This window comes from Callithrix jacchus, chromosome 12 (assembly GCF_049354715.1).
Source record: "Callithrix jacchus isolate 240 chromosome 12, calJac240_pri, whole genome shotgun sequence".
Classification (NCBI taxonomy): Eukaryota; Metazoa; Chordata; class Mammalia; order Primates; family Cebidae; genus Callithrix; species Callithrix jacchus.
The window spans coordinates 56,790,376-56,816,141 of NC_133513.1; the positions used below are offsets into that span (position 1 = coordinate 56,790,376).

Genomic DNA, 25,766 nt, shown 5'->3' on the forward strand with positions numbered 1-25,766 from the left:
CTACACCCACCTTTGAGTGAGAACATGCAGTGTTTGATTTTCTGTTCTTGTGTCGGTTCACTGAGAATGATGGCTTCCAGGTTCATCCATGTCCCTACAAAGGACACGAACTCATTGTTTTTTATGGCTGTATAGTATTCCATGGTGTATATGTGCCACATTTTTCCTGTCCAGTCTATCATTGATGGGCATTTGGAAACTTCTTTTAAGGGCCATTTATATTTCTTTTCCAGTAAACTTTTTGTTCCTGTTCTTTATCTATATATCTCTATATCTATCTATTATTAAGAGACAGGGTCTCACTCTATCACCTAGGCTGGAGTGCAGTGCACAATCATAGATTACACTTTCATAGATTGAACTTCTGGACTCAAGCAATCCTCTCACCTCAGCCTCCCAAGTAGCTGGGACTATAGGTGCATGCCGTCTCACCTGGCTAATTTTTAAATTTTTTTGTCAAAATGGGGTCTTGCTGTGTTGCCCAGGCTGGTTTTGAACTCCTGGCTTCAGGTGATCCTCCTGGCTCTATCTCCCAAAATATTGGGATTATAGGCATTAAGCCTCCTTGCCTGGCTGATATCTCATTGTTTTCATGTGTATTTTACTGATTATTAATGAAATGTAGCATGTTTTTATTTAAATGTTGGATTTTCTAATTTCCCCTTTTATAAATTGCCTACTTATCTATTTTACCAATTTTTTTTTTTTTTTTTGAGACGGAGTTTCGCTCTTGTTACCCAGGCTGGAGTGCAATGGCATGATCTCGGCTCACCGCAACCTCTGCCTCCTGGGTTCAGGCAATTATCCTGCCTCAGGCTCCCGAGCAGCTGGGACTACAGGCACGCGCCACCATGCCCAGCTAATTTTTTGTATTTTTAGTAGAGACAGGGTTTCACCATGTTGACCAGGATGGTCTCGATCTCTTGACTTCGTGATCCACCCGCCTCGGCCTCCCAAAGTGCTGGGATTACAGGCGTGAGCCACTGCGCCCGGCCCTATTTTACCCATTTTTACTGCAAGTATACTTTGGATAAGATATAAGACATGACAATGCCTGTATTTTTAGCCCCTTGCCATATTTTGGTTTGTTTTCTAAAGGATAACTTTTAAGCAGGTATAAACAGAACTCTCATATAAGCATAAATAACACAGGATTTGGTCCAAGATTTTGTTTAACTAATTAGTGAGGGAATCAGTAAAATGTGACAACGAGTTCAAAGGAGTATATAGGCATATGGAATGCTGAAATTAATTTACCAGTAATTCAAAACTTGTCATTAGCTCCAGGGCAGTAATTAGTTACATTGCCACTGGACAAACTATATGTGCATATTTATGAACAAGAATAATTTGCATCATTATCAAATGTTTATAAGTTACAGAATTATAAAATAGTACAAAGGCAATGAAGGGCACAGGCCCCTCTCTAGAATCAGATTAATTATAGAAGGGTATGTTTGATAACACTTAGCATACCATTGAAAATACTCTTAAGTAATCTTTTTGTCCATTTCAAAGTTTTTTATAATTTTTCCTGATGTATGGTATTTATTTCTGTAGAAAGACTATCCCATTTTATTTAAGAATGGAACTCTGAAGCTTGGAGGGGAAAGAGAACCTGTTCCCCGGCCCAAAAAGTGGCCAATTGCCAACATTCTGGCTCCAGGAGCTAATAACATTCCTGATGCATTCATCATTGGTGGTCCCTATGAAGAAGAAGATGGAGAACTCAACCATCCTGAGGTGAGAGACAGCCTGATGTACAGGTTTTTGTGATAAATTTAGTATACTGACAGATGGTAAAACATTTTGTGAACCACTATAGTTTATATATATCTGCCACCTGTCAAAATAAAACAATTACATGCCAATATAAAACACTTATCTAATTCTGATGCAAATATCTCTGACTTCTTAAGTACAGCAAACAAAATAATTTATATCAAATGTACCTTTATTTTTTCCCCTCATCCTGTTGCTAAAACTGTTTTATTTTAAATTTATTTATGAATAGGTAATTATCAGTCACTGTCAAAATTAAAAACTAAGATATATGCAGTGAAAGTGTTCCTCTATTTATGTCTCTTCCTTCTAATTCCTTCCCATCTCATTATCCTAGTAGTGATAGCAGCAGTAGCCATTCTGGAGCAGCCCCTGCCATGATGCTGGCTGCAATTGGGGAGGCCCGGCTGGGTCTACACGCTCCATGGAGCCAGCAGGAGCCGGGAAGAAGTGGGAGCCCCACCCGCCCATGTGCAGCTGCAGCTGCCCAGCCACGTAACAGCTGCGTACCCAGGCATTTCTGCACTCTTGGAGGCTGGGAAGCCCTCCTGCCCCCATAGGTTTGGAAGTGTGTGCTCCCACTGCCTGATCTCTGCCCATTCCCAGTGCCTGCTCCAATTTCAGAGCAAAGCTGTGGCCAAGCATGGGTGCTGTCACAATCTGGCCAGGTGTGCATGCACTCAGGCCAGCACTGACACACGAACCCCCTGCTGCCTCGGTCTCCCTCCAGACTTTGGGCACCCATGAGCATGGGAGAAAGTCCGAGGAGACACTGAGGGCAGCTTGGCATGGGCCTGCAGGTGCCCCTTGGCATGAACAACCAGGGTGCTGTGGATGGCAGCAGGAGGCAGACAGGCTCCTGGGCAAAAAGGGGCAGGTTCCCAGTGTAACCCCACCTTCAGGCCAGGGACTGCCTGAGGTCTGGGGACCAGGCTGCTAGTTCTGTGGACCGGAATGAGAACTTATGGTGCTTTTTCTGGGCTCACCCATGGCCTCCCATGGATCAATCAGTATCTACTTCCTCCCCTCTGAAGTCCATAAAAATGCAGGACTCAGCCAAACTCAGGCAAAGAATGGGATGACCTGCTGTGGAGAGGAGCTACCCACTGTGGGTATCCTCTCTTCTGAGAGCTGGATACTCATCAGGACAACCTGTCTGCAGAGAGGAGCTACCAGTACTCAGTGAGTCTCATCTGAGCTGTTCTGTTGCTCAGTAAAGCACCTCTTTGCCTTGTTCACCCTCCACTTGTCTGTGTAACTCATTCTTCCTGGACACTGGGCAAGAACTCAGGACCTGCTGAATGGTGAGGCTGAAAGAGCTGTAACACAAACAGGGTTGAAACCCTTGCTCACCACATTGTAGGTGACAAGGCAAAGAGAGAAGAGCTGTAGTCCTTCAGGAAGCCCAGACCTAGGAGCTCCCTGAGCCAGGGCTATGACACTTGGGGCTCTTCGGTTTCTGGCACTACCGCATTCCCCAGTGCCAGCCATGGAAGCTGTCAGCAGATGCCTGGTTCAGCCACAGCCACGCAAGGAGTTAGCACCTGTGCTGTGCCTGGAGCTGCTGGCCCTGCTGCAGCCAGCATGCCAGGCTGTGCATAGTGGCCAGACCCCATGATCATATGGGATCCAGGCCGGTAGCATAAACCTAGCACAGCCTGCCAAGGCTGAGTGGGTGAAATGAGTCCAGCAGGCCCAAGCAAAAGTTGGGCAAAGGTGCCACCAACCACAGAGGTTTTCTGCTGGAAAAGCAGTTCAAGGATTCTGTGACAGTAGTCACCTTTATTACAGTTTCCTGTGTTTCCTTCTAGATACTTTCTTACACATATAAAAGCAAATGCATAAGTCAAAAGAAGCATTTAGAAAAGTGAAGAAAAGCTTTCCTTGCAAATTGCGAAAGAAAGTCAGACTTCAGAAGGATTGGCTTACCAAATAAAAAATAAGTATAGTCATCTTGGCTGGGCACAGTGGCTGATGCCTGTGAGGCCAGCACTTCAGGAGGCTGAGGCAAGTTTCCGCCTCACTGAGGTCAGGAGTTCAAGACTAGCCTGGCCAACATGATGAAACCCAGTCTGTACTAAAAATACAAAACTTAGCTGGGCATGGTGACACGTGCATGTATTTCCAGCTGCTTGGGAGACTGAGGCACAAGAATCACTTGAACTGGGAGGCAGAGGTTGAAGTGAGCCAGGATTGTGCCACTGCACTCCAGCCTGAGTGACAGAGTGAGATTCTGTCTCAAAAAAAAAAAAAAAAAAAAGATAGTGATCCCTTGGTATACTTGTGGGATTGTTACCAGGACCCCTGCATATATCAAAATTTGTGCATACTCAAGTGCTGCAGTCAACCCTATAGAAATCATGTATAGGAAAAGTTCGCCCTCCATAAGTGTGGTTTTACATCTCACAAATACTGTATTTTTTATCCATATTTGGTTTTAAAATGGGCCAGGCACAGTGGCTCATGCCTGTAATCCCCCTGCTTTGGGAGGCCAAGTTGGGCAGATCACTGGAGGCAGGAGTTTGAGACCAGCCTGGCCAATATGGTGAAACCCCATCTCCACTAAAAACACAAAAGTTAGCCAGTGTGGTGGCATGTGCCTGAATCCCAGCTCCTCGGGAGACTGAGGCACAAGAATTGCTTGAACCCAGGAGTCAGAAACTGTGGTGAGCTGAGATCATACCACTGCACTCCAGCCTGGGCAACAGAGCAAGACTTTGTATCAAAAAAAAAAAAAAAAAGATTCACATATGTATAAGTGGACCCATGCAATTCAAATTTGAATAGTGGCATGCTTCTCAGTGCCACCTTCTTGGGAGGCTGAGGCACGAGAATTGCTTGAACTTAGGAGGCAGAGGCTGCAGTGAGCCAAGATTGCACCACTGCACTCCAGCCTGGGCAACAGAGCAAGATTCTGTCTCAAAAAAAAAAAAAAAGAAAGATTCACATTAAGTGGAAACATACAATTCAAATTGTGTTGTTCAAGGGTCAAGTGTATTTATAAGAAACAACACAAAATTGCCAACGTTACCCCATTTACATTAACCTATTCATGGCAAAACTGCAGGTTTCTTCGATTGATTCTCAGATATACAAAGGTTATAAAATATCTTCAGACATCAGCATAATAAACATTAGGGATAAAAGTACTTTTCTTTTCTGTCTTTCTTTTGTTTTGAGATGGAGTTTTGCTCCTGTTGCCCAGGCTGTAGTGCAATGTTGCAATCTCGGCTCACTGTAACCTCTGCCTCCTGGGTTCAAGTGATTCTCCCACCTCCAAGTAGCTGGGATTACGGGTGCCTGCCACCACACCTGGTTAATTTTTGTATTTTTAGTAGAGAATGGGTTTCACTATGTTGGCCAGGCTGGTCTTGAACCCCTGACCCCAGGTGATCCACCTGCCTCAGCCCCCCAGAGTGCTGGGATTACAGGTGTGAGCCACTGTGCCTGGCCAATAATGGTACTTTTCTTTATGATATCCAGATTTTCAGGAAGTATTCAAAGTTTTGTTATTTTTGGAACTAGAATCTGTTGGGAAAAAACTGCTATTTTTGCTTTATTTCAAGTTATTAATGTTTTGTTTGTTTGTTTGAGACAGAGTCTCACTCTGTCACCCAGGCTGGAGTGCAATGGCACAACCTCCACTCACTGCAACCTCTGCCTCTTGGGTTCAAGCTATTCTCATGCCTCAGCCACCTGAGTAGCTGGGATTACTGGCACATGTCACCAGGCACTGCTGATTTTTTGTGTTTTTAGTAGAGACAGGATTTCACCATACTGACCAGGCTGGTCTCTAACTCCAGACCTTAAGTGATCCACCCACCTCAGCCTCCCAAAGTGCTGGGATTACAGGTGCGAGCAACTGCAGCCAGCCTGTTTTTTGTTTTTTAAACTGGGTGTATAAAGTGTTTAATCAGACAGACATATATGCACTAACTAATACATACATGCATTCTTTCCCCATCATTTTTGTTACACAAATGTAAAGAGTGCATACTTACACATACTCTTTGCAACTTGCTTTTACTTTGTGGTGTATTTTGGAGATTTTTCCACATTACATAAAGAGCAGTCTCACTCTTTTTCTTTGTTTCTACTTGCTGTATAATGTGACATTGTATGGACATACTTTAATATATACTTATTAATTATATTAATGAACACATAAATTTGTGAAGGACATAGAAGATGATATGGCACACTTGCAGATATTTCTTGAATTAGCTGATAATCCGCTGATGGAAACATTTAATAGAATAATTTGTTAAATGGGGATGGTCGAATTATTTTTCATTGTCTGACTCTAAATATTTAAAATAGTAGAGATGAGGCTAACACTATTGGTGAAACACTGTGCAGTATCTTTTCTCATCATTATGGTTAGTAAAAATTAGTACTTGGCCAGGCGCAGTGGCTTATGCCTGTAATCCTAGCACTTTGGGAGACTGAGACAGGCAGATCATGGGGTTGGGAGTTCAAGACCAGCCTGACCAACATGATGAAACCCCGTCTCTACTAAAAATACAAAAATTAGCCGGGCATGGTGGCAGGCACCTGTTATCTCAGCTACTCAGGAGACTGAGGCATGAGAATAGCTTGAAACTGGGAGAAAGAGGTTGCAGTGAGCCAAGATTATGCCATTGCACTCCAGCCTGGGCGACAGAGAGAGACTCCATCTCAAAAAAAAGTTCATACTTTTCTTAGATGTATATTTTAATTTAGATCAGACATTTTATTTTAGATATTCAGATTATATTTTATGTTTTGGTTTAAATAATTAATTCTTAACCCTGGCTGCAAATTACAGTCACTAGGAAAGCATGTGAAACAACAATGACAATGGCTAAGTGCTAACCCATGTAAACTATGTAAGAATTGTAAGAATTTACTTTTAAAATAGTACCAATGCCAGATGTCTCTTTTTTTGTTTGTTTCTTTTTTTTTAGACAGGGTCTCACTCTGTCACCCAGGCAGGAATGCAATGGTACGATTATTGAGGCTCATTGTAGCCTCAACCTCCTAGGCTCAAGTGATCCTCCTGTCTCAGCCTCCTGAGTAGCTGGGACCACAGGCACATGCCACCATGCTCAGCTAATTTTTACATTTTTTTTTAGAGTTGGAGGTCTCACTTTGTTGCCCAGCCTGGTTTGAACTCCTGGCCTCAAGCAGCACTCCTGCCTTGGCCTCCCAAAGTGTTGGGATTACAGGTGTGAGCCACTGCACGGAGTCTAGTTTTTTTTTTTCTTTAACCCCAGATGATTTTAATATGGATCTAGGGTTGAGAATCATGGATTGAGGTTATGTTAGTCAGTATTTGGATCTTAGTACTGGATCAATGTAACTATTTATATGTAATTTATCTTATCTTTTATACTTTATTAATAATAAAGTACCCATAATTTTAAGGTGGTGATAGTAGTTGCAATAGTAGTCATACTTATAGTAGCAACAGTAGTAGTAGGAAAAATAGTGTGAGCAAATCCATTAAAAGAATGCCCTATAGATGGAGCAGAATGAAATCATGGCACACATATAGAGAACAGAAGTCTCTGTTTTATATTTTACAGGACAAGGAATTTAGGAATCAAGCAGAGTGCATAAAGAAAAGGATTATTTGGGACTTGGAAAGTCGCTGCTACCTTGATCCTCCTGCAGTGGTCAGGTAAGAATAGGAAGGAAGTATGTCTAATCCACAAAGGCTTGTAAGTGGGAAGAAATGTTACTTTTGTTAATTTTATTTATATTTGAGTTAAGGTGATTTTCTATTGAGACTTTCTTATTTATCACATCTATATGTTAGAGTGATGTTGTGTTCATCTGCTAGTAACGGAAACACCCAGTGATGGTGGTTTAACCAAGGTGAGTGCTTACTCCTCTTTTATATAAAAGAAGTCCAGCTGCACCTGGTGGCTCATGCCTATGATGCCAGCAGTTTGAGAGGCTGAAGCAGGTTCAAGACCAGTCTGGGCAACAAAGCAAGACCCTGGCTCTATACACACACACACACACACACACACACACACACACACACACACACAAACCCGTTTGGTGCAGATTTGCACCTGTAGGCTTAGCTACTTGTGAGGATGAGGTGGTAGAATTGATTGAGCCCAGGAGGGTGAGGCTGCAGTGGGCTGTGATTGTACCACTGCACTCCAGCCTGGGCAATGGAGTGATACCTTTTCTCTTAAAAAAAAAAAAAAAGGACTGGGCATGGCGGCTTATGCCTATAATCCCAGTACTTTGGGAGGCCAGGGCGGGTGGATCACCTGAGGTCGACAGTTTGAGACCAGTCTGACCAACATGGAGAAATGCCATCTCTACTAAAAATACAAAATTAGCCAGGTATGGTGACACATGCCTGTAATCTCAGCTACTTGGGGGGCTGAGGCAGTAGAATTGCTTGATCCCAGGAGCCGGAGGTTGCAGTGAGCCAAGATCATGTCATTGCACTCCAGCCTGGGCAACAAGAGAGAAACTCCGTCTCAAAAAAAAAAAAAAAAAAAGAGGCAGCTGGGTGCAGTGGCTCACACCTGTAATCCCAGCACTTTGGGAGGCCAAGATGGGTGGATCATGAGGCCAAGAGATCAAGACCATCCTGGCCAACATTGTGAAACCTCATCTCTACTAACTATACAAAAAATAGCTGGGCATGGTGGCATGCGCCAATAGTCCCAGCTACTTGGGAGGCTGAGGCAGGAGAATCACTTGAACCTGGGAAGCGGAGGTTGCAGTGAGCCAAGATTGTGCTACTGCACTCCAGCCTGTAGACATAGCAAGACTCCGTTCCCCCACCCCCAAAAAAGTCCAGAACTGGTATGTATGTTGCTTACACGGTGTTATTAGATATCCAGGCTCCATCTTTCTTTTTGCTCCACCTTCATTAATATGTAACTTCATCCACAAGGTTGTCTTATGGTCCAAAGTTGGCTGCTGGAGCTCCAGCTTGTAGACTCAACATTTCTGGCAGAAATTTGGAAGAGGAGAATGATTATGGATAAAAAAGGACACATGCTGGCTGTCTTGAACCCTCTTGTGTAACCTTCCTGGAATCTGGCAACTTCTGTTTATATCTCATTAGCTAACCTCTGGATGCAAGAAGGCTAGACAATAAAGTATTTTAGTTGAACACATTGTCACCCAGGCTAAATCAAGATTTAAGTACTAAAGAACAGGTATGCTGATATTGTGTAGGTAACTATCAGTCTTGGTCACACTGACCTGGTCATTAGGTAGAGATGAGAATTGGGGGATTATCAATCTATATGCAATCTGAATGAACAACTCGGACATTAAACAAAGAATAGTCTGTTTTTTTAGAGCAGCTTTAGATTTATAGAAAAATTGAGCAGAAAAAATGAGCAGATATTTTAGTTTTTATATGCCCCTGGTCCCCTACTTGGTCATGGTGTGTAATTAGTTATTTTTGTACATTGTTAGATTGGATTTGCTAATATTTTATTGAGGATACATTGTTGGCATTATTACTTTGAACAAATAGTTATTGGATCTATTAAGAATGAAAAACATGAAAAAATTTATTTTACCTTCATTTATGACATTTCCTGATGCTCTTTTTTATGTTGATACAAGTTTCTGACTCATGTCATTTTCCTTAGGAACTTATAGCTTTTCTTATAAGGCACGTCTCCTTGCCAGAAACTCCTCTAATTTTTGTTTCTTCTAAAAAGGGTTTATTTCTCCTTCACTTTTGAAGGGTAATTTTAGTAGGTACAGAATTCTAAGTCAATGGGTTTTTCTTTCACAGCTTTGAATATTTTTCTCTATTCTCTTCTTCCTTCATGGTTTCTGAAGAGAAGTCTAATATATTTCTAATCCTTGTTCCTCTATAGGTAAAAGTGTTTTTTCCGCTGGCTTTTTTCAAGATTTTCTTTTTTGCAGTTTGCAAATGATATGCCTACATAAAGCTTTTTGTTCGTTTGTTTTTGTACTTAGTCTACTTGGTATTCTCTGAGATTCCTGGATCTGTGGTTTGGTGTCTGTAATTAATTTTGGAAAATTCTCAGCTATTATTACTTCAAATATTGCTTGCTTTTTTTTTTTTTGAGATGGAATCTTGCTCTGTTGCCAAGGCTGGAGTGCAGTGGCGTGATCTTGGCTCACTGCAACCTCCACCTCCCGGGTTCAAGTGATTCTCCTGCCTGAACCTCCCTGAGTAGCTGGAATTACAGGCATGTACCACCATTCCCGGCTAATTTCTGTATTTTTAGGAGAGATAGATGGGTTTCACCATGTTGGCCAGGCTGACCTCAGGTGATCCACCCGCCTGGGCCTCCCAAAGTGCTGGGATTACAGGTGTGAGCCACCATGCCTGGCCTACTTCAAATATTTCTTCTGCTCTTTTCTTTCTTATCCTTCTGTTATGCTTAGTTACACCTTTTGTAATTGTTCCACAAGTCTTGGATATTCTGTTATGATTTTTTTTTTCCTTTGTGTTTCAGTTTGGGGCATTTCTATTCACATATACCCACGTTCACTGATTTTTTTTTTTTCCTTAGCGATGTCCAGTCAGCTGATAAGCCCATCAAATGAATTATTCATTTTTGTTTGTGTTTTTGATATCTAGCTTTTCCTTTTGATTCTTTCTTAGAGTTTCCATCTCTGCTAACATTACCTATCTGTTCTTGCATGTTACCTACTTTTCTCATAAGAGTCTTTAACGTAATCATAGTTACTTTCAATTTCCTTTCTGATAATTCTAAAATCTATGTTGTATCTTAGTCCAGTTCTTATGCTAGCTTTGGCTATTTGGACTGTATTTTTTTCTTGACTTATAGCATTCTTCATAGCTTTTTAATTTGAAAGCTAGACATTGTGTATTAGTTAATAGGATTCGGGGTAACTAGTATTTTTAGTGTGAAGTTTTATGTTAATCTGGTTAGAAGCTGGGTTGTGTTTCTTGTTTGTTGTAGTTTTAAGTGCCAGAGGCTTCAGTTTCCTTTTTCTCCTACCTCCCCTGTTATCTTTGGATTTGTCCAAGAACTTCTCTAATAGAGTGGTTTGTAGCCCTCTCAGTTGTAATTCATTGTTATTATGTTGAAACTGTTGATGTGGTGGCACATTGTTGGGAAGTGATTAAGTCTCAGTAAATAGGTTTGGGTCCTTGGGCTGTGACTTTCAGAAGTGTTTCATAATCTTTTTTTTCTCCTATCCTTATGGAAGATAAGACAGGTTGGAGTTGTCTAAATTCCCTCCCCTGAGATCAGATAAGGATCTGATAAAGTAGTTTACCTTAAAGGTCAACCCTTTGATAGGAAGAACACTGTGGCCATATTTCAAAATGGTTATTTTTCTTCTCTCCCTGCCTGAAATATTAGGGTATTTTTCTTCCATCTTCACTGTGAGAACTTGGTGGGGCTCTTGGATTTAAAACTTATGTTAAGTGTGGGAACCCTTAACAGTGGGCGCCCTGGAGTTTTTAACTTCCATCTAGTCCACTTAACTTCCATTCAGCCTATAGCAATTTGTCAAAATTACCATTAAACTATATCTACCAGTTACTGGCACCACTGGCTTCTGCTGTCTTTAAGCTGATTGCAGCCGTGATCCTCTGAATTATCCCGTCTCCCTCAATTTTAGCATGGCAGTTTTTGCCTTATGACCTCAGTTCTATGAAGGATCTGAGAAATGTTGTTTATTGCCATTTGATCAACACTTTTCTTGTCGTAAGGACGGGAGGGATTACTTCAAAGCTGGAAACTGGACACTATTTTCACAGTAGAAATAAACAATTTTATACCATTTGTAAACTTGTCTCATTATTTCTGTATAATAAATCACTAGAAGTGGAATTTATAATTAAGATTATGGATTTTTAAAGGTTTTTAAATTTATGTTTCTAAATTGCTCTAAAAATGTTCAATTTGCCTCTGCTAGCAGTTGAGCAGAATTATTTTTGGAATGTTATAGATATGGGAAAGTTTTAAAAACCACCAAACTGATAAGGTTTTTTTTTTTTATTCTGAGTCAGGGTCTCACTCTGTGGCCCAGGTGAGAGTGCAGTGGGACGATCACGGCTCACTGCAGACTTGACCTCTTAGGCTCAAGCCATCCTCCCACTTCAGCCTCCCCAAATAGCTGAGACCACAGGTATTTGCTGCCATGCCCAGCTAATTTTTTTTTTTTTGTATATTTCATAGAGATGGAATTTTGCATGTTGCCCAGACTGGTCTTGAATAGCTAGGCTCAAACCATCTGCCTGCCTCAGCCTCTCAAAGTGCTGGCATTTACAGGCATGAGCCACTGAGTCTGGCTCCCCAATTTTTATATGTGTACATTCTATATTACTTTCTGAAAGAGAATATTTCCCTTTAACCTAAATTATACTGACTTTAATTTTGCATATAATGCTAATGGACTGATTCTTGATTTGCAGTTTTCAGAAGCGAATCGCTGATTGCTGGCTTTGGCCTGTAGAGATCACAAGAGTTCCTCTGATTACTGTATCCAAAGGGAAAGCTGGCAAAACTGAAAAGGTAAATATGGCCCCTCAGAAATATTTATATAAGAAGTGTAGAATCAGACCCAGCCTGTTATTCTGCTTCAATTCTGATACCAAAGAGAAAATGTGAACTAATATAGCTGTTTTCCCTAGGGTGACCTGCTCATCCTAATTTACCCTGAACTTCATTTGTTTTAGCACTGAAAGTTTCATTCCCACGAAACTCCTCTGTCCTGGGAAAACCAGGATTATTGGCCACCCTAGTTCCCCATTGTTCACTAAAAACTCTCTAGGCTTTATTACCAGATACCCTATTTCTCTTTTGCCCTTAACAATAGTTTTACCATAGGTTAAATTTACCTACTTAAAATGTTTAAGCCTGCTAATTAGTATAATAGGGATCTTAGATATAGTACTATTTTGAAAAGGTATAGCTTTGATGAGCCTAGTACATATTATCTATTGTTTTACCTGTGCATGTCTGGTCTTTTCTGCTTGTTCATAAACTGCTGGAGGGTAGGAGTCATGTAGTAGACTGATTTGTATTCTCCACGGTACCTAGCATGATGTATGGCAAATAGCAGATACTTAATAAGTATCTAAATTGTTTGGCTGACTTTAAACATAGGCTTTTTGCATAATAAAAATGCTACTACTATATACCCATTTCTCCGTTTGTAGTATATAATAAGTATTGGCTAACTTTCCTTAGATTGCTAAACTGTGTGTTATCACATCAACTTTTAAATCTAGTTGCTAATTATTATTATAATAGGTGAAATCAAAGAGATTACTTTTATGCTTGGAATTAAATGTATTTTCTTTCACAAAACTGATTTTTTCCCTATAAAAATTTTCTGTGGCAAATAATACAACCGTTAAAAATGCTGTTAAGATATATTTATTAACCTGTTCTTCATCTTTGCAATGAGATCAAGTATGGTAAATACAGGACAGGAGACTGTTATTCATCTGCCTTCATCTGTAGTAGATAGTGCTAATCTATCAAGGCACTCTTTGCCTTTGAACCCAGATTAAAAACACAGAATTTTTCTCAACCAACCATACTAAAACACCTCCACCAATTAATGAGAGTTGAGACATAAGGTAAAGCCTATTTGTCATCACTGGTCCAGATAATTTGTAAGGCCCCTTTTATTTGTATGAGTCTGTGAACTAAAGCTAAAAGCCATAGCTTTTGATTTTTTATAAGTTTTTTGTTATTGTTATTATTGTTGCTTTTTATAAAGCTTTACTTTCTCCTAAGAAGCCACATGGTGAAATTGACCTTTTGGTTGATATATATATTATCAATTGAGTATTAATTAATTAATTTGATATTTCCTGAGGTTCTTTTTAACTTGATACAAGTGTCTGCTTGTATCAGCTACTGCTTTTACTATTAACACTGTTTGTATGCATTATCTCAGTGATCATCATATTATTAAACCCATTTTGAAGATAAAGAAGGCCCAAAATGTCTTATGGTACTTACTAGCTAAGTAGCAGAGTTAGTTTCTAAAACTAGGCCTTTGAACTGCTGAGTCAGAGCTCCATACCTTATACTATATTGCTTATAGCACTAATAACTCTCTGGTTTTATTCCTTTAGACTGATGAAGAAGGTCAGCTTTCGTTTCATGGTGTGGCTTATGTTAATATGGTCCCATTGTTGTATCCAGGTGTGAAGAGAATTCGGGGAGCTTTTCAGGTTTACCCTTACCTAGACAGTGTAGTCCATGAAAAGGTAAGAAAAAATTGCATAAAAAGCATCCTGGTAATTTATCATTTATATATGTGTTTACTTGCATCTTTAGCATATATGTCTTTGCAATTGATATTTAGAACCAGTTGGTATACTAGGCTATTAAATATATAGCTTTTTTTTTTGAGACGGAGTTTCGCTCTTGTTACCCAGGCTGGAGTGCAATGGCGCGATCTCGGTTCACTGCACCCTCCGCCTCCTGGGTTCAAGCAGTTCTCCTGCCTCAGCCTCCTGAGTAGCTGGGACTACAGGCGTGCACCACCATGCCCAGCTAATTTTTATATTTTTAGTAGAGATGGGGTTTCACCATGTTGACCAACATGGTCTCGATCTCTTGACCCCGTGATCCACCTGCCTCGGCCTCCCATAGTGCTGGGATTATAGGCATGAGCCACTGCGCCCGGCCATATATAGCTTTACAGTCATTCTGCATTAGAACTTAAAAAATTTAGGACAATGAAAAGGCAAAAACTGAAAACAACCTAAATCTCTATCAACAGGTGAACAGAGAACACAGAAAACAAATTGTGTGGTTCCTCTGTACAATGGAATACTATTCAGCAATAAAAAGGAATGAACTAAGGATACATGCAACAGCACGAATGAGTCTCAAATGCATTGTGCTAAAAGAAAGAAGGCAGACAAAAGAGAGAAAAGAGAGTATTTTTTTTTTTTAAAAGAGATATGGGTCTCGCTTTGGAGTGCAGTGGCACAATCATAGCTGACTACTGCCTCAAATTCCTGGGCTCAAGGGATCCTCCTACCTCAGCCTTTTGAGTAGCTGGGACTGCACCACTGTGCCTGGCTATTTAAAAAAAATCTTTTTATAGAGACAGGGTTTTGGAAAGTACATTCTACATAATTACATTTATATGCAATACTGATAAAGTAATTTATCTATATTGATAAAAAGCAAATTAATGGTTACCTGGGAACAGGGATAAAGGAGGGATGGATTGCAAAGGAATGAGAGGAAAATATTAGGGATGATGGCAATGATGGTTATCTTGATTGTGGTGATGGCTTCAGAGGTATACACATATGTCAAAATTGACGAAATTGTATACTTTAAATACTTTTGGTTTATTTTTATTGTACTTCAATTTTACCTCAATAAATTTGAATACAAAACTTTTAGCATAAGTGTTGTGGCTGGGTTTGGTAACTCACACGTGTAATCCCAGCACTGTGGGAGGTAGAAGTGGGCAGATTGCCTGAGGCCAAGAATTCGAGACCAGCCTGGCCAACATGACAAAACCCCATCTCTACTAAAAACACAAAAATTTGCCGAGCCCAGTACTTGTAGGCGGAGGTTGCATGAGCCAAAATTGCACCTCTGTACACCACCCTGGGTGACAGAGCAAGACTCTCTCAAAAAATATAAATAAGAAAAAGAAAAAAAAGTCTGTGGTGTTAAGTATGGAAAAACTGAAATCCATGTGGTAATTAATGAACTAGAATTTTTTTTCCATTTTTAGGTGTTAAAATGTTAAAATCATATATATGTATTCAAGCAAAAGGCAGTTTTATCATGTTGCTTCCCAGGAGAGAGTGAGGCTTTGTAAAACACACAACAATAACAAAAATATACTATTATGTCACTGTTATTAGGACAGCTATTTTTCAACAATAAATTCATGAAAACCTCATCATCTAGTTGTAAATGAATAGTAAATTGTTTCTACAACAATATCTTTTGAACTAGAAGCCACATTTATAGGAATTTATTTAATTATTTACTTATTTAATTATATATTTTTTGAAATGGAGTTTCACTCTTGTTGTCCAAGCTGGAGTACAATGGCATGATCTCAGCTCACTGCAACCTCCACCTCCTGGGTTCAAGTGATTCTCCTGCCTCAGCCTCCTGAGTAGCTGGGATTATAGGCGTGCACCACCACACTCAGCTAATTTATTGTATTCTTAGTAGAAACAGGGTTTTACCACGTTAGCCAGGCTGGTCGTGAACTCCTGGCCTCAGGTGATCTGCCTGTCTCAGCCTCCCCAAGTACTAGAATTACAGGTGTGAGCCACTGTGCCCAGCCAGGAATTTATTTTAAGGACATAATTTAATAAGTTCAAAAATCTCATATTCATGAAACTTTTTGAAACCTATAATAGCAAAAACTAAAATAAGGTTAAATGTTTACTAATAGAGGAATGCTTAGTAAATCATAGTAAATAAAAATGATGAAATGTGTAGCCATTAAAAAGGATAATTATTAATGCTTTATAGGTCAGGTATCACGGTTCATGCATGTAATCCCAGCACTTTGGGAGGCCGAGGCAGGCAGGTTACAAGGTCAAGAGATTGAGACCATCCTGGCCAACATGGTGAAACCCAGTCTATATTAAAAATACAAAAATTAGCTGGATGTGATGGCACGCACCTGTAGTCCCAGATATTCGGGAGGCTGAGGAAGGAGAATCGCTTGAACCAGGACGTGGAGGTTGCAGTGAACGGAGATGGCGACTCTGCACTCCAACCTGGAGACAGAGCGAGACTCCATCTCAAAAACAGAGAAAAGGATTATTAATGCTTTATAGATAGTTAAATGGGAAAGAAGGCTGGGCATGGCGGCTCACACCTGTAATCCCAGCACTTCAGGAGACTGAAGTGGGAGGATCAGTTGAGCCCAGGAATTCAAGACCAGCCAGGGCAACATGGTGGGACCCCATCTCTACAAAATTGTTTTGTAAATTAGCAGAGTATGGTGGCACATGCCTGTAGTCTTCGAGACTCCAGAGGCTGAGGTAAGAGGATTGATTGAGCCCAGGAGGTCAAGGCTGCAGTAAGCTGTGATTGTGCCTGAGTGACAGAGTGACACCTGTCTCAAAAAAAATTAAAAATAAAAAAGATAAATGACAAAAAAGAATGCAAAAGTGTTGCATATAACATAGATCAAAATAAATTTCAAATGAATTTATTAAAATAAGTTAAATGTGGCTAGACACGGTGGCTCACGCCTGTAATCCTAGCACTTTGGGAGGCCAAAGCAGGTAGATCACAAGGTCAGGAGATCAAGACCAGCCTGGTAAACATGGTGAAACCTTGTCTCTACTAAAAATACAAAAATTAGCTGGGTGTGGTGGTGCATACCTGTAATCCCAGCTACTTGGGAGGCTGAGACAGGAAAATAGCTTGAACCAGAACCAGGGAGTTGGGAGGATGCAGTGAACTGAGATCGTGCCACTGCACTCTAGCCTGGAGATAAAGGGAGACTCTGTCTCAACAAAAAAAAAAAAAAAAAAAAAAGAAAGAAAGAAAGAAAGAATGAAAAAGAAAAGTTAAATGTGAAGACTATAAAAATGAGTATTAATTAAAGATACAGGCTGGGCGCAGTGGCTCAAGCCTGTAATCCCAGCACTTTGGGAGGCCGAGGCGGGTAGATCACGAGGTCAAGAAATTGAGACCATCCTGGTCAACACGGTGAAACCCCGTCGCTACTAAAAATGCAAAAAATTACCTGGGCACGGTGGCGCATGCCTGTAATCCCAGCTACTCAGGAGGCTGAGGCAGGAGAATTGCCTGAACCCAGGAGACGGAGGTTGTGGTGAGCCGAGATCGCGCCATTGCACTCCAGCCTGGGTAACAAGAGCGAAACTCCGTCTCAAAATAAATAAAAAAAAAAATAAAGATACAAATGAAGAGAAAATTTCCTAGGCTTGAAAGCAATGAAAAGTATAAAAGAAAGTATTTTGTTTACCAAAAATGTGAAGCTTCTATATATAAAATAATCTTCATATACAAAATTACAATGTAACTGAAGAACTAGGGAAAATATTTGAATACACATCAGAAAGATAGCTACTATTTCTGAAATATAGTAGTTTCCTGAAGGATAGCTACTGTTCCTGAAATATAGTAGTTTTTTTCAGTCTAGAAGAATAACAAACTTTATGCAAAGCACATGAAATAGTAGTTCACAAAAGAAGTGCCAGTGGCCAGCAGATATACGAAGAGACATCTGGCCTTACTTATTAATCAAGGAATTACAAATTTAAATAACAATAGTTGTCATTTTACTTAAAAAGCTTGACAATTCTTTAAAATACGATAATGCCCATTGGTGGCAAAGGTGTGATAATGTTATAGAATCAAACCGATGTCTGCTCACCTGATGCAGTAAAACCACGTATCTGCACCGGGGTTTGCAGTGATAGAAATAAAGGCTTTCCCTGCAGGGTGCCAAGCAAGGAGGACCAGGCAGTTAAATTTTCAAATCCTGACTTCCCTATGGCTTGCAGGCAATGGTTTTTTAAAGGTAGAGGTAAATTTCAGGAAAGCAGAAGCTACAGGCAAAATCATAAATCAATACATGCAAGTTACACATTGGTTTAAGCTTAAATATGTTGAAGCAGGGGTTGGAGGTTGCAAGTGGTAGGTAGATTCAAAGATTTTCTGATTTGCAATTGTTAAGGAAGAGAGGCTTTGTTTAAAAATTTGGGGTCAGTAGAAAAATGTTAACTGGCTAGAGGGAGTGACTTTCTCCAAGCACCCCAGGAAGAAATTTAGAACAAAGGACTATATAGTTCAATCTTCACTTTCCCCTTAGCTGGGGTCTGATCCATTCAGCTGATCTGAGTGCAGTACTGGCTAATCCTTTCAGTGGTTCCTCAGTGGGGTCTGAGGCTCAGAAAGACAACTCAGGGACATATATTAAGATGTTATATTTAGTTTCTATAAAGCAAACATCTCTTGAACTTTAACTTCCTTGACTATTATTTTAGGCTAGTATTACCTTCTTGTTTAAGTTACTTATTTATTTCTGGGGCTAGCTAGGTGCCTAGAATTCCTGTTGAAGGAACTTCAGAATTTTTCATTATTTCCATGCCTCAGGGGCACAGGCCTCTAAAAAGAGGATTCTTGCTCCATCTCTGTAAAACAACTTTCATTTACTGCTAGTAAAAGCATAAATTGGTAAAAACTTTTTGCAAAAATGTTTATTGTCCATATGTATTCAGAAGCTTGAAATACTTATATCCTTTCCAATAGGACTTCTACTTCTAGGAAACTATTTCAAGGGAATAATTGGAAGTGTATCCAAACCTTTCTACATGAAGATACTCTTGGTGAATCTGAGGGAAACAGTGTATCATAATAGAAAAGTTATGAGCTTTGATAACCCACTGAGGCAGCCTAGAGTTTAAATTCGGGAACTGCCATTTACTAGCTTGATGACTTCAGGCAACTGACTAAATTTGTCTCACCTTTACTGTATCATCAGTAAAATGGAGGCAATACTTGTTTCCTAGAATTGTTTTACCTATTAAATGAGATGAAATATATAAAGCACGAGGAATGTAGTTGGCATACAGAAAATTTTAGCTATCACTTTTATTATACACATATGATGGGGGAATTTTCTGCATATATTAAAAATTACCCTCATGAAAAATTTTAAAACATGAGAGAATACATATCATAGTCTGTTAATGAAAATAAAAATATAAATTTGATTACATTTTTTACAATAATTAAAATATATAGAGAGAACATTGGAAAGGAAATATCTCTGGCTATAGCCAAGTGAGGAGGTTGACAAATCATTTCCCCACAAAAGCAACCATAAAGCTGGACAAATTGACAAAAAGCCATTTCACCATCCTTGAAATTGACCAAAAGCATCAATAAGCTGAGAAGTACTAATGCATGAAAAGGTAAGGAGTTTGAGGCCTTCTTGTCTGGGGATTTTCTGCCTTCCCCACTCTCATCTTTACTCAAGAATACATGAAAGAATGATCTAGTGGGGGTGAGCTGAATGCCAAATCCCATCTCTCCTCTATCTCATTACAATCATGATAGAAGGCAAAGGGGAAGCAGGCATGTCACGAGGTGAGAGAAAGGGCATAAAAGAGGGGAGGGTGGTACCAGATTATGTTTAACAAGCAGATCTCTTTGTAACTAACAGAGTGAGAACTCAAGGATAGCACCAAGCCATTTATGAGGGATCTACCCCATGACTCTAACACCTCCCACCAGACCCTACCTACAACATTGGGGATCACATTTGTTTTCTTTTTTCTTTCTTCCTTTTTTTTTTGAAATATGAGCTTTCTAGGGGATAAAGATCCAAACTATATAAAAATGGCAATGTCGGTGGAAGGCAACCAACAAACTCGTAATGAGAGTCCCAAGAGGGAAGAATATAAAGACATAATGTCTGAAAATATCTCACATTTGATGAAAGCATTAATTTACAGATGCAAGGAGTTCAGAAAATTCCAGTTAGGATCAGCACACAGAGACCCAAAATTTACACATTTTATGTGGTCAAGTGAAGGAGAGAGACAAAGAGAACATCACGAATGCAACAGGAGAAAAACAACTCATCACCTACAGGGGAGAATGAATATGGTTTTTCATCTGAAACAATGGAAGCCAGAAGGCAATGGAATAACATATGTGAAATTCTGAATGAAAGACACACACACACACACACACACATACACACACACACAGAGCCAACTAAAAACAAAGGTAGGGCTGGGCACAGTGGCTCACACCTGTAATTCCAGCACTTTCAGAGGTAGAAGTGGGTGGATCACCTGAGGTCAGGAGTTTGAGACCAGCCTGGCCAACATGATGAGACCCTGTATCTACTGAAAATACAAAAATTACCTGGGTGTGGTGGTGCATGCTTGTAATCCCAACAGCTAGAGAGGCTGAGGCAGAATTGCTGAGGGAGGAGGTTACAGTGAGCCAAGATCACACCACTGCACTCCAGCCTGGATGACAGAGTAAGACTCTGTCTCAATTAAAAAAAAAAAAGGCAAAATAAAGACATCTTCAGATAAATGCTGAAAGAATTTGTTGCTAGGAAACTTACCTTGCAAGAAATACTAAAAGAAGGCTTTCAGCTTGAAAGGAAATGACACCAGTTGCTAACTTGAATCCATAAGAAGAAATGAGGATTACTTAAAATGGTTAAATATAAGTTAATATAAAGGAGTTTAGAAATAGAACTTTTTCATTTTTACTCTTAACTTCTTTAGAAGACATGATCGGATAAAGTATTAATTATATTATTGGATTAGCATGTAGACTTAATTTATATTATAATAGCATGAAGGAGGATAGAATGGAGCTATAGTGGAGCCAAGCTTCTGTATTTTACCAGAATTAAGTTAGTATTGATGTGAAATAGACTATGATTAGTTAGGATGCATATTGTAACCACTAGGAAAATTGTGTGTGTATACATATAGATATGAACATATATATGTGTATGTGTATACATATTATATATATATTTATGTGTATATCATATATATATCTCAACAAAGGAATTAAATGGGATATCACAAATATTTATTTAACATAAGATAGTTAAAGGAAGGACAGAACAACAAAAAAACCCAGATAAGTAGAAAACAAATAGCATGGAAAATAAAAATCTAAGTATTTCAAAACAATAATATGTAAGTGGTCTAAACACACTGATGAAAGGATAGAAATTATTAAATTAGATTTACAAAAAATCAAGATTCAACTATATACTATTTAGAGTAGACACACCTTAGATTCAAATACACAAAAGGTTGAAGTAAAAAGGTACAAAAGATATACTATACAAACAGAAAATATAATAGCTGAGTAACTACAATAATACCAGACAAAATAGTTTTTAAAACTAGAAATATATGTTACTGAAGACATAGTGGCATGTCACAATGATTAAAGCATCAATTCATTAGGAAGACAGGGCAATTATAAGTGTATACGCAACTAACAATACAACACAATTACCTCATAATACTTGAAGCAAAACCCAACAGAATTGAAAGGAGAAATAGTCAATCTGGCAATAACAATATTTAGAAATTTCAGTATTCTACTCTCAATACTTGAAAAGACAACTGTATAGAAAATCTGGCCAGGTGCAGTGGCTCAAGCCTGTAATCCCAGGACTTTGGAAGGCTGAAATGGGTAGATTGCTTGAGCTCAGAAGTTGGAGATCAGCCAGGCAAAATGGCAAAACCCCATCTTTACAAAAAAATACAAAAATTAGTTGGGTGTGTTTGTACATGCCTGTAGTTCCACTGCCTGGGAGGCTGAGGTGAGTGGATCACTTAAGCCCAGCAGGTGGTCAAGGCTGCAGTGAGCCATGATCATGCTACTGCACTCCAGCTTGGGTGACAAGAGTGAGACCTTGTCTCAAAAAACCAAAAACAAGAATATCTGTGGTAAATTAAAACTTACCATACAGTCCAACAAATCATTTCCAGGAATTTCTAAGGGAAAAGAAAACCTGCATTCACATGAAGACATATATGTGAATGGATTTTTTCGTTGTTGTTGTTTTTGTTTTGTTTTTGTTTTGAGATGGAGTCTTACTCTGTTGCCAGGCTGGAGTGCAGTGGCGCTATCTCAGCTCACTGAAACCTCTGCCTCCTGGGTTCAAGCAATTCCCCTGCCTCAGCCTCCTGAGTAACTGGGACTACAGGCACATGCCACCACACCTGGCTAATTTTTATTTTATTTTTGGATTTTAGTAGAGAGACGGGGTTTCACCATGCTGGCCAGGATGGTCTTGATCTCCTGACCTCATGATCTGCCCGCTTTGGCCTCCCAAAGTGCTGGGATTACAGGCGTGAAGCACCATGCCTGGCCATATGTAAATGTTTATTGCGGAATTATCTATAATAGCTAAAATCTCACAATAATCCAAATGTCTGCAGATATACAAAATGTGGTATATCTAAACAAGGGAATACTGTTTTGCAGTGAAAAGGAATGAACTACTAATGGTGTAAAATCCCCAAATCACTGAATCGTGTACTTTAAATGGGTAACTTATATAAATGTGAGTATTGATAAAGTTGGGTTTTGTTTTGGTTTGAGATGGGGTCTCTGTCACCAGGCTAGAGTGCAGTGGTACTATCATAGCTCACTGCAACCTTGAACTACTAGGCTCAAGTGATCCTCTGCCTTAGCCTCCTGAGTAACTGGGACTGTAGGCATATGCTACCATATCCACCTAATTAAATTTTTTTTTTTAAGAGACAGAGGTTCATTGTGTTTCCCAGGCTGGTGTCGAACTCCTGGGGTCAAGCGATCCTCCTGCCTTGGCCTCCCAAAGTACTGGGATTACAGGTGTGAGCCACTGTGCCCAGCCTGTTTTCTAAAAAAGTAGTAAACTTGAATCAGGTGCGGTGGCTCATACCTGTAGCCCCAGCACTTTGGGAGGCCGAGGTGGGCAGACCATTGAGGCCAGGAGTTTGAAACAAGCCTGGGCAACATGGTGAGACCTCATCTCTACAAAAAATACAAAAATTAGCTGGGTTGGTAATGTGTGCCTATAGTCCCAGCTACTCAGGAGGCTGAGGTGGGCTGATGGCTTGAGCCCACAAGGCAGAGGTTGCAGTGAACTGTGATTGTGTCACTGCATGCCAGTCTAGGTGACAGAGTGAGATTCTGTCTCAAATAAATAAATAACTAAAATAATAAATAAAAAAGTAATGAACCAACTGATATATGCTATAGCATGGATGAACCTCAAAAACATGCTAAGTGAAAGAAGGCAGATGGAAAAGACTGTATTTTATGATACCACTTATATGAAATGCTCTTATTATAGAACACACCCCAGAGATGTTAAAATTTGAGAAAGCTTATGTCTTTGAATCAATGAAATATAGTATTTATCACAGAGGTGGTAGGATTGTGAGTGATTTTTAGTATTTACAATTAACATTGTTGGATTGTTTTCAAACAGCTTTATTGAGGTATAATTGATAAATAAACTGCATGTATTTAAATTGTATAATTTTAAAGTTTTAACATATCTGTGAAACTATCACTACAATCAAGATAATGAACCTACACGCATTAGTCCCAAAGTTTTTTGTGTCTTCTATTATTCCTTTGCCCACTTCTGTCCACCCCTGCCCTCTCGCCTGGCCTCCTTTGGTCTGGTTCTTTTCATTCAACATAAATTATTTTGAGAATCATCCATGTTGTCTAATTTAAAAATTATTTATTTAAAAAGAGAATTTTTAGGGAAAAAATTGTTATAAAATTCTTTTCTAGTGATTTATCTATAGTTTGAATTTTCCATACAAAGGTTTTGCTTTGAACTTTTTAAACTTGCCTTATCCTTCCAATTATAACTGCTAGGTCATGGTAACTAAATAGATACTATTTCTTATATAGAAGTGAATTCAACCTCTTAATGTTAATTTAATTTTAATTTTTTTTTTTTTTTTTTTTAAATGGAGTCTCGCTCTATCACCCAGGCTGCAGTACGCCATCTCAGGTCTCTGCAACCTCTGCCTCCCAGGTTCAAGTGATTCTCCTGCCTCAGCCTTCCCAGTAGTTGGGACTACAGGCATGTGCCACCACACCCAGCTAATTTTTGTATCTTTAGTAAAGACGGGGTATCACCTTGTTGGCCAGTCTAGTCTCAAACTTCTGATCTCAAGTGATCTGCCTGCCTCGGTCTCCTAAAGTGCTGGGATTACAGATGTGAGCCACTGCACCCAGCCTTTTTTTTTTTTTTTTTTTTTGACAGGGTCTCGTCTGTAGCCCAGGCTGGAATGTAGTGATACAGTCAGTCATGGTTCACTGCAGCCTTGACTGCTTGGGCTCAAGCGATTCTCCCAAGTCTCCCCAGTAGCTAGGACTACAGGCATGTGCCACCAGACTTCGCTGATTTTTTTGGTTTGTTTTTATGGAGATGAGGTCTCACCATTTTGCCTAAGCTGGTCTCGAACTACTGAGCTCACACAGTCCTCCTGCCAAAGTGCCTGGATTACAGGTGTGAGCCACCATGTCCAACCTAATTTGAAATTTCTTGTCAAAGATTAAAAGCATTCTGATTACAAGAGTTATGAGACCAGAATCAAGCCAGGTTGTAAGGTCTCTCTAAATCCTTTAAATGATAGAGCAGGCAACTAACTTTCTGTGGTGATTTTACCTGTTCTAAAAGGAGGGAAATACAACAGATTTTTTTCAGGTTCCTTCTCTCTCTCCGATGTTAAATGCTGAAATTATTTGGAAAACTAAATGATAAAAAAATAACGGCTTTCTTTCAAGTTTGTCTCATGTATTGCTTTTGTTTTTTGTTTTTCAGACCAAGTGTTTATTCAGCTTGTTCCGGGATATTGGCCATCACTTGATTCATAATAATAAAATAGGAGGAATTAATTCTCCACTGTCCAAACCAGCTGTTCCTAAGAATCTGAAAGAAGATAAACCAGTAAAAGAAAAGGATATAGATGGAAGGCTTAGGCCTGGGGATATGGTAGGTTGTTGAGAAGGTGATGATTTTGCCTGTAGTTTACATTCCAGAGGCTTCACTGATTTCTCACTTGGTGACTTGTATCAATGTTAGTTTGCATTTTTAAAAAAAATTTTACTTTAGGTTCTGGGATACATATGCAGAATGTGCAGGTTTGTTACATAGGTATACATGTGCTATGGTGGTTTGCTGTACCTGTCAACCTGTCATCTCAATTTTAAGCCCTGCAAACATTAGATATTTGTCCTAATGCTTTCCATCCCCTTGCCCCTCACTCCCAACAGAGCCTGGATGTGATGTTCCCCTCCCTGTGTCCATGTGTTTTCATTGTTCATTTGCCACTTAAGAATGAGAACATGCGGTGTTCGGTTTTCTGTTCCTGTGTTAGTTTGCTGAGAATGATGGTTTCCAGCTTCATCCATGTCCCTGCAAAAGACGTGAACTCATGATTTTTTATGACTGCAGTTAGTTTGCATTTTGATGCAATGTAGAGATCATTGTACTTGTCACTATGA

At 39.6% G+C, this 25,766-nt stretch overlaps 1 protein-coding gene across 11 annotated transcripts in view; it reads left to right on the top strand.

Annotated features, from left to right (window-relative positions):
* Positions 1–25,766, top strand: part of CFAP70 (cilia and flagella associated protein 70) — a 134,474-nt gene that overhangs the window by 20,105 nt on the left and 88,603 nt on the right. For all 11 annotated transcript variants that reach the window (XM_078345557.1, XM_054242307.2, XM_054242303.2 and 8 more), the window contains 5 exons: positions 1,561–1,743; positions 7,350–7,444; positions 12,179–12,278; positions 13,856–13,990; positions 25,084–25,254. In XM_078345557.1, the coding sequence (XP_078201683.1) occupies positions 1,561–1,743; positions 7,350–7,444; positions 12,179–12,278; positions 13,856–13,990; positions 25,084–25,254 (684 nt within the window). The remainder of the gene's footprint in view (positions 1–1,560; positions 1,744–7,349; positions 7,445–12,178; positions 12,279–13,855; positions 13,991–25,083; positions 25,255–25,766) is intronic.